The 10201-nt window shown below is 41.1% G+C and overlaps 1 protein-coding gene across 1 annotated transcript in view; it reads left to right on the forward strand.

Moving 5' to 3' along the window:
• LOC113112082 (NXPE family member 3-like) overlaps positions 1–6829 on the forward strand; it is a 41125-nt gene extending 34296 nt beyond the window's left edge. The window contains exons 8-9 of the mRNA XM_026277473.1: positions 5602–5939; positions 6033–6829. Coding sequence (XP_026133258.1) covers positions 5602–5939; positions 6033–6227 — 533 coding nt within the window. The 3' untranslated portion in view covers positions 6228–6829. The remainder of the gene's footprint in view (positions 1–5601; positions 5940–6032) is intronic.
• The last annotated feature ends 3372 nt before the right edge of the window (positions 6830–10201 follow it).

Here is a 10201-nt window from a genome sequence, read left to right on the forward strand (position 1 = left end):
CATGAATGCATGAACTAGCTTTTCTGCATCAGAAACAGATAACATGTTTCGTAGCTTGGCAATGTTTCTAAGATGGAAGAATGCAGTTTTTGTAACATTGGAAATATGATTTTCAAAAGACAAATTGCTGTCTAATATAACACCCAGATTTCTGACTGTAGAGGAAGTAACAGTACATCCGTCTAGTTGCAGATTGTAATCTACAAGATTCTGTGTAGTGTTTTTTGGTCCAATAATTAGTATCTTTGTCTTATCTGAATTTAATTGGAGAAAATTGTGTGTCATCCAATCTTTTACATTTTTAACACACTCTGTTAGCTTAGATAATTGGGAAGTTTCATCTGGTCTCGTTGAGATATATAGCTGAGTATCATCAGCATAACAGTGGAAGCTAATTCCGTATTTTCTAATAATATTACCAAGGGGCAACATATATATTGAAAATAGAAGGGGACCAAGGACGGATCCTTGTGGCACTCCATATTTTACTGATGATAAATGAGATGACTCCCCATTTAAGTAAACAAAATGGTAGCGATCGGACAGGTAGGATCTAAACCATCTTAGAGCCTGCCCTTGAATACCTGTATAGTTTTGTAATCGATCTATGAGTATGTCATGATCTATGGTGTCGAACGCAGCACTAAGATCAAGTAAGACTAGAAATGAGATGCAGCCTTGGTCTGACGCAAGGAGCAGGTCATTTGTAATTTTAACAAGTGCAGTTTCTGTGCTATGGTGGGGCCTAAAACCTGACTGAAATTCTTCATACATATCATTTTTATGCAGGAAGCTGCTCAATTGAGCAGACACAACTTTCTCTAAAATTTTAGACATAAATGGAAGATTTGAAATAGGCCTATAATTTGCCAGTACACTAGGATCTAGTTTTGGTTTCTTAATAAGAGGCTTGATAACCGCCAGTTTGAATGGTTTTGGGACGTGTCCTAAAGTTAACGACGAGTTTATGATATTGAGAAGTGGTTCTTCGGCTACAGGTAACAGCTCTTTCAGTAATTTAGAGGGTACAGGATCTAATAAACATGTTGTTGGTTTAGATACAGTGATAAGTTTATTTAGCTCTTCCTGTCCTATGGTTGTAAAGCACTGCAGTTTATCTTTGGGTGCGATGGATGAAACTGAAGTGTTAGACGCTGTAGAATCTACATTCGCTATTGTATTTCCAATGTTATCTATTTTATCAGTGAAGAAATTCATAAAGTCATTACTATTTAACGTTGGTGGAATATTTGAATCAGGTGGCATCTGGTAATTTGTTAACTTAGCCACTGTGCTAAATAAAAACCTTGGATTGTTTTGGTTATTTTCAATGAGTTTGTGTATATGCTCTGCCCTAGCGGTTTTTAGAGCCTGTCTATAGCTGGACATACTGTTTTTCCATGCAATTCTAAAAACTTCTAAGTTAGTTTTTCTCCATTTGCGTTCAAGACTACGAGTTAATTTCTTGAGAGAGTGAGTATTACTGTTATACCATGGTACAGTACGTTTTTCTCTAACTTTTTTCAATTTGATTGGGGCAACAGCTTCTAATGTATTAGAGAAAATAGTGCCCATGTTGTCAGTAATTTCGTCTAATTCGTGTGTATTTTTGGGTACAATTAGCAGTTGAGATAGATCAGGCAGGTTATTTGCGAATCTTTCTTTGGTGGCTGGAACAATAGTTCTGCCCAGACGGTAACGCTGCGACATATAGTTAATATCAGTTATACGCAGCATGCACGATACAAGGAAATGGTCTGTAATATCATCACTTTGAGGTACAATATCTATAGCAGTAAGATCGATTCCATGCGATATAATTAAATCTAGTGTATGATTAAAACGATGAGTGGGCCCAGTGACATTTTGCTTGACTCCAAAGGAGTTTATTAGGTCAGTAAACGCAAGTCCTAATGTATCATTTGCATTATCAACGTGAATATTAAAATCTCCCATGATTAGCGCTTTATCAACTGTAACTAGAAGGTCTGAGAGGAAATCTGCAAATTCTTTTAGGAATTCTGTATACGGCCCTGGTGGTCTATACACAGTAGCCAGAGCAAGAGATACATTAGATTTCTTTTGCATGTCTGACAGAGTAACATTTAGCAGAAGTATTTGAAAAGAGTTAAACCTGTATCCTGTTTTCTGGGTAACATTGAGAATATCACTATATATTGTTGCAACACCCCCGCCACGACCAGTCTGACGGGGCTCATGCTTATAACAGTAGTTTGGTGGAGTAGACTCATTTAGACCAAAATAATCATTTGGTTTTAGCCAGGTTTCAGTCAAGCAGAGTAAATCAAAACTATTATCTGTGATCATTTCATTTACAATAACTGCTTTTGGTGCGAGTGATCTAATATTTATGAGCCCAAACTTTAAAAATTGTTTTTGTTCATATACTTTACATTTTTCTGGTTTAATTACGATAAGATTTTTTCTAGATCCTACATTATATTTATATTTTGACCTCACTATTCGGGGAACAGACACAGTCTTAATAGGTTTTACAGCGCAAGTACCTTTAGCATTTAAGCGGTTAGAACAAAACTCATCATAATGGTTATTTGAGAATTGTCTTACTAGTCACATGAAGCGAAGTGTCCTGGAGATGTTGTCAGAGAGAAGCTCCGCTCCAATTCTGCTGGGGTGTAATCCATCAGCGCGAAACAGTCTAGGACGCTCCCAGAAAAGATTCCAGTTATTAACAAATAGCAGTTTCTGTTCTTTACACCATGACAACAACCATTCATTTAAAGCAAAAAGTCTACTGAACCTTTCGTGTCCTCGTCGATACGTGGGCAGTGGTCCTGACACGACGATCGTCGCCGCGGGCGTCGTGCTGCGAACCGTCTCGATCAGGCTCCTGAAGTCCCTCTTCAGCGTCTCCGTCTGCCGCAGCGTGGTGTCATTAACCCCGGCGTGAAGCACGACCGCTCTGGGGCTCTCGCCGTCCTTCAGGATCGCGGGTATCTGCGCAGAAACATCGAGAACACGAGCACCAGGCAAACAATGAGTGTGCACTTTACCGTCGGCTAACGTAGCACTTACGTGTCGGACGATGGAGTCTCCGATGATCACAGCGTTGCGTTCTGTCTCGCGGAGGGGAGCGAAGCGGTTCTGGATGGAGATCTCGAAGGCAGGAGGGGGAGAAGTCGTCGCCCGGGACCCAGCTCGCGTCCTCCAATGTGGATGCACCCAGGGTCCGTGGTGTCCCGGCGTCGCAGTGAAGGACATCTGGGAAGATCGCGTCCTGGGTGCACCGGGCCTGCGCAGAGAAACACACGGAGTAGACGTGGTGGGACTGTTAACAGCACGCTGTATACTTACCCCGGACTTGTGAGTGTCAGCCCGGGATGATTCCAGCGCGGCTCTCCGCTCTCTCAGCTGGGCCTGCCTATGTTCCAGGTCGCGAATCTGCTTCCCCACGGCCTCGAGCTCGAGCTGCACAGAGTGGAGACATTCATCCGCCATTAAAGCAAGTAACAGTGAGTACAGCAGTGGTAATGTGTGAGAATAGAGTATTAGCAATGTAAGCGCAGTTAGCAGCAACCACGCTTGCTGATGCTAACTGGCTAAAAGCTAATAGCGGACCCGGGAGATCAAAATAAAACTAGTGATAGCGAGGCGCTCTGATTGTTTTTGTTGTAGAATACAATAGAGGATATATTCACGCATTATATAAATGGAAACAATGATGTATAAAATTGATTTTTAAGTTAAAAATAGTCAATGAAAAGAATATAGTGACGGAGCTCAAACGCAGTACAGCCGTCAAAAATCCCACCCCGCTTCCATTAGGACGAAGAGAGTTAAAAAATTTACAGTTTGCTGGAACCAGTTCTGATAAGGGAGTTAAATCACCGACCTTTATCCATAATTCTGTGTCCAAGTTGTGTGAGGAGTAGAAGTAATTTAATAAAAAGGTCTTATTCACCACGGAGCAGGTGTTTATTAGCTCCAACTTAGGTGGAGGAATAGACACGTGAGATGATGGTGCTTTTCTCAATGAGCACAGATATCCGTGATTTAGTCCGTTCCGCCGGGCAAGTCGGCCAACACTGCGGAGATCAACCTGAGTGGCATGACTCAGATGGGAGGGAAAACAGGACGAATACATCGGTAAACCACGTCCCGCAGGTGCCATGCTACAGATCTGCGTCCAAACGAAATGTCAGCTTGTAAATAAGCTTTCAGTTTCGTCATGTAACCTCCGCGGCTACCTCGTTTCCTCCTTTGCTTTCTCCGCACGGTGTTTAGCGGCCACCGCCAGATATCGTGCAGGAAGATGGTTCGGGGAGGCTCGTATGGTTTGTGAAGTGGGCATTCCACGTCCACGGAGTGAAAGTTCGCGAATGAATCCCCAACGGAGATGCGGATGTCTAGGAGAGCTTGACGGGCGTACACCAGCCGCGTACAGCAGGTAAACGACCCATCAGAACGGAAAGAGAAGAAAACACGTGAGCTGCAGACGGCATGCCAAACACACAGGCGCCATCTTGCCTCAAGACATAGCCAGGTTTAGTTGTTGAAAAATGTATTTGTGATGTAATAATTACTTTATAAATGTAAATTGGTGTATTACATGCTGTACAGTTAATCTAGGCGCTGCATTAATTTGAGTGCTGAAAGATATTATTGAAGTGGCTTGATGGAGCGCAGGAGATGCAGATAACATGATCTTGACCCTTATTAGCATGTTTGCTAATCCTCTCAATATAACTAAGTGTAGACAACAGGAACAATATATACATACTCTTCAATACCACGAATTAGGTGCCCTTGAGCAAGGCATCGAACCCCCAACTGCTCCCCAGGCGCCGCAGAATAAATGGCTGCCCACTACTCCGGGTGTGTGCTCACAGTGTGTGTGTGTGTTCACTGATCTGTGTGTGTGCATTTTGGATGGGTTAAATGCAGAGCACAAATTCTGAGTATGGGTCACCATACTTGGCTGAATGTCACTTCACTATTGTGCCGGCTTGATTGATTAAAACATAACTTTGTGAGATTTCAATGAACAGCTTTAAGTGATTATAAATATAATCTGATAAATAGACCCCATTGTAAATGCATACTGATAGATTTAATTTTGCAATTATTTGTAAAAGTAATGTATGGAACCCCGCAAATGACATGCAAGAAAAAATAAATAAATTGTGCACACGATTTACTAATACGTTCCCTCAATGTACTAAAATGTGCACATGATTACTATTGTGTTCCCTTGATTTGCTAAACCGTGCACACAATTCAGCAAATCAAGGGAACAAATTAGTAAATCGAGGGAATGCAGTAGTAATCGGAGCTCCATAGTAATGACTTGTAAATCTTGTAATTTTCTCTCTATGCATTGCTATTCTTATTATGGTGGAAAGGAATTTGCTTTGCAGCATTTACACAATTCTATAATAAAAAACTGTACCAGTCACTGTGCCTTTAAAGCATATCTGGATGTCAAATAAAAATCTGCTAACTGCATGTGTGTGTTTGATAACAAAACACACCCCACCCAAAGTTGGCAGCTCTGCATGCTATGCATACAGGAACTGTAGAGTCATACAGTATTTATTGGTGTCACTTCATGTTTTTCAGTGCTGAAGCAGATGAATCTGCATGTCCAATATCAGTCAGGACCACTCCTAGCAGTGGATGTGGAGAACAACATTGACTTACACTGGAGAGCTCACGGTGTTCCTCTGCGCACTCGAAAAACAGCATTTGCCGATCTGCACTACATCAGTAATGAGATCGATGACCTGGCTGGAGGACCCCACATGGTCATTGTATTCAATCTGGGGCCTCATTTCACCACTTACCCTCTGGATTTCTTCACCCAAAGAGTGTTAAAGATCCGCAAAGCTGTTCTAGCACTGTTACAGCGGGCACCTGAAACTACAGTTATAATCAAGACTGTCAACACTGGCAGAAAGGTAAGCTTACACAGTATCAAGTGTCTACATACAAGGAGGTCACACTGTGATGCCAAGTTTAGGGTTGATGTTGGGTTTCTGTCTTTCTAATAGGATATTTTTGGCAGTGACTGGTATTCTCTTCAGTTGGACAGAATTCTGCAGTGGGCTTTTCAGGATGTTGGTGTTTATATTCTGGATGTGTGGCAAATGACTGCCTGTCACTACAACGATGAAGACATCCATCCAGGCCCTGTCATCATCAAAAATGAGATTGACATTTTACTCTCTTTTATTTGCCCCAAATGAATTTAAATGACTAAATTTTACTACATTTGAAAATCCAGGTCATGTGTAAAAAACTTGAAATACTGTGTGACAGTGTTTAAAGTTTAAAGTTGTTTTATTAATAAAGATCATGAAGAGGATGTTAAGATAATCATCCAACACAGCACACGTGGTAGGGTGACCATATGAGCCATTTTTCCAGGACGCGTACTTTGGTGCCTTATAATGATCAGTGCACAGCGACACTTCAAGTTGAATGAACGAACAAACACCTAACATGTACGTGTATTTGCATTGCTCTGATCGTTCTCTGTAGATCTCACCTTCTCACACACCACGATTGGTTGATTATGTACCATAGCTGCATGTTATTGGTCAAACTACTTTGGATGTTTTAGGCAATATAGAAATCCTGGCAAGGATGCGTCCTGGGAAAATGGCTCATATGGTCACCCTACACGTGGAGCACATTGTTGTTTTAGTAATGACATTTATATAGAAGCCTCTTTCTGCCACATAAAAATGCTAAATTATCATATAAGAAGTCAAATTATGACAACCATAATCATGAAATTAAAAGTCAAAGTAATGAAATACTAAGTCAAAATAGCCTTAAACTGGAATTTGGTGTCCTACTGGTGTTATTTACTTGCATGTCAATTTCTAGAGAACCAAGAAGTTGTGCAGACCTCAAGAATAGAAAACATATCAACTGGCCGCTTTGAACATTTCATCTTGCAGATGCATTGCATGCTGCTCAGGCCTCAGCTGTAATATGCAATGTTTTATTTTTGTGTACCTGAGATCTATCAGATCGCCTATGTTTCAGTTCTCTAAAACTTCAGTAACGTTTTTGTGGTTACCACTTTGCTGAAAATAATAGTAGTTGTTGCATGCAGGAATGTTCTCTGATTGGACCAATGATCATACACAGATTCTGTAAATGATGTGTCTCTTTCTATAACTTGCAAATTTAATGAATCGGTAAGACTTGTCATTGGCATTAGCACAGTTCTTACTTAATGAGAGCAACAGTGTTTTGTTTCCTGTAGCCACCCACATCTTACCCAATGCAGCTATACAGAAAAATGTGTTGCTCAGAAAAGAAATCCACCCACCGGCCCAAAAAAGCAGAATCAAGCGGCCAGGTCGAAGGTTTAATACGTGTTTGGTCTTTTATTTGCACTTTTGAATTGATAAGGATTTAGTTTAAATTTTAGTCTAGCTCCATGTTCAATCAGGCTCCAATTTCAAGTGATCAGTTATTAATTAGAAATATTACCTAAATTTAATGATCACAAATATTTATTGTATATTAATTTAGATATTTGATTGTTCCGGACTCACTATACTTTCAATTATAATTACTATACTTTCATAAATGAGCGAGGAGAGAGGTGTTGTTTACTTTTTTTTTAGATTTCTTCTCCAGTTAAGTTTTAGTGTTTTATTGCATGGTATCTGTTTTCTGAGTTCCTGAGGAGTTAATTTCATGAGGAGATCATTTCACTCCTTGCAGAGACCACAGATAGGTGCAAGACAAACGATCAAAACCAAAACAAAACACCATGTGTACATGAAATGCAGACATATACAAAAACACACACACACCGAAGAACAGGGTGATCAGACAGCGGACATAACAAGACCCCCCCCTCCGACGGATGCCACCTGGCGCTACAGGAAGGGGCTCACCTCGTCACCGGTAGAAGTCCTCGACCAGTGTCTGATCCAAGATGTCCCGGGCCGGAACCCAGCTCCTCTCCTCTGGGCCATAGCCCTCCCAGTCCAAAAGATATTGAAAGCCCCGACCCCTACATCGGACATCTAGCAACTTCCGCACCATATAGACCGGGGAGCCATCCACTAGATGGGGGGGGGGGCAGAGGGAACAAGAGGGAAATGGAACACCGGTTTAACCCTAGAAACATGGAAAAAAGGGTGCACCCAACCAAGCGTGGTAGGGAGCTTGAGCTGCACCACTGTCGGACTCAGGACCTTGGTGATCCGGTATGGGCCAATGAACCTGGGTGCCAACTTGTGTGAGGCTACCCTGAGAGGCAGGTCCTTGGTGGAGAGCCACACCTTATGATTTGGTCCGACTATTAGCCTGGGTCAAGGCCTCCTTAGCCCTCTTGCAGGTGCATCGACACCTTTGGACAAAAGCCAAAGCAGACGGGACTGCAACTTTAGGTTCCAGTGTGGGAAACAAGGGAGGTTGATATCCAACAGAACACTGGAATGGGGACATACCTGTGGCAGAGGCCGGAAGGGAGTTATGGGTGTATTCTACCCAGGACAGCTGTTGACACCAGTAGTTGGGATTGTGGGATGCCAGGCAGCGAAGAGTGCATACATTTTGGTCCAAAAATTGCAAAAACTATGACTTTATTCAGCATTGTCTTCTCTTCCAGGGTCTGTTGTGAGCGCGTTCGCTGCAGTGTAGTGATATCCGGTTCGCGAACGAATCACTCGATGTAACTGCTAGATCTGATTACTTTTCTTCTCTTTTAGAAGAAAACAAACATAACCCCAGGTATTTATTCAATTCAGTGGCTAAATTAACAAAAAATAAAGCCTCAACAAGTGTTGACATTTCCCAACACCACAGCAGTAATGACTTTATGAACTACTTTACTTCTAAAATCGATACTATTAGAGATAAAATTGCAACCATTCAGCCGTCAGCTACAGTATCACATCAGACAGTCCACTATAGACCCCCTGAGGAACAGTTCGACACATTCTCTACTATAGGAGAGGAAGAATTGTATAAACTTGTTAAATCATCTAAACCAACAACATGTATGTTAGAACCTATACCATCTAAGCTCCTAAAAGAGGTGCTTCCAGAAGTTATAGGTCCTCTTCTGACTATTATTAATTCCTCATTGTCATTAGGATATGTCCCCAAAACCTTCAAACTGGCTGTTATTAAGCCTCTCATAAAAAAAAAAAAAAACAAAAAAAAAAACAACAACTTCACCCCAAAGAACTAGTTAATTATAGACCAATCTCGAATCTCCCTTTTCTGTCCAAGATACTAGAGAAGGTGGTATCCTCACAATTATATTCCTTCTTAGAGAAAAATGGAATATGTGAGGATTTCCAGTCAGGATTTAGACCGTATCATAGTACTGAGACTGCTCTCCTTAGAGTTACAAATGATCTGCTCTTATCATCTGATCGTGGGTGTATCTCTCTATTAGTTTTATTGGATCTTAGTACTGCGTTTGACACAATAGACCACAGCATTCTATTGCATAGACTTGAACACTTTGTTGGCATCAGTGGAAGTGCATTAGCATGGTTTAAATCGTACTTATATGACCGCCATCAGTTCGTAGCAGTGAATGAAGATGTATTATATCGATCACAAGTACCTCAAGGCTCAGTACTAGGGCCGCTACTCTTCACGCTTTATATGTTACCCTTGGGTGATATCATCAGGAAACATGGTGTTAGCTTTCACTGTTATGCTGATGATACTCAGCACTATATTTCTTCGCAGCCCGGTGAAACACACCAATTTGAAAAACTAATGGAATGCATAGTCGATATAAAAAATTGGATGACGAGTAATTTCTTACTGCTAAATTCAGAATAAACAGAGGTGTTAATTATAGGACCAAAAAACTCTGCTTGTAATAACCTAGAAAACTGTCTAAGACAGGTTGCTCTGTCATTTCTTCGTCATCAGTTAGGAACCTATGTGTGCTATTTGATCGCAATCTTTCCTTAGAAAGCCACTTTTCTAGCATTTGTAAAACTGCATTTTTCCATCTAAAAAAATATATCTAAATTACGGCCTATGCCCTCAATGTCAAATGCAGAAATGTTAATCCATGCATTTATGACCTCAAGGTTAGATTATTGTAATGCTTTATTGGGTGGTTGTTCTGCACGCTTAGTAAAGTGAAAGTGAAAGTGTGAAAGTGAAAGTGAAAGTGAAGTGACATTCAGCCAAGTATGGTGACCCATACTCAGAATTTGTG

The sequence above is a fragment of the Carassius auratus genome, chromosome 12 (genome assembly GCF_003368295.1).
Source record: "Carassius auratus strain Wakin chromosome 12, ASM336829v1, whole genome shotgun sequence".
NCBI classification, from domain to species: Eukaryota; Metazoa; Chordata; class Actinopteri; order Cypriniformes; family Cyprinidae; genus Carassius; species Carassius auratus.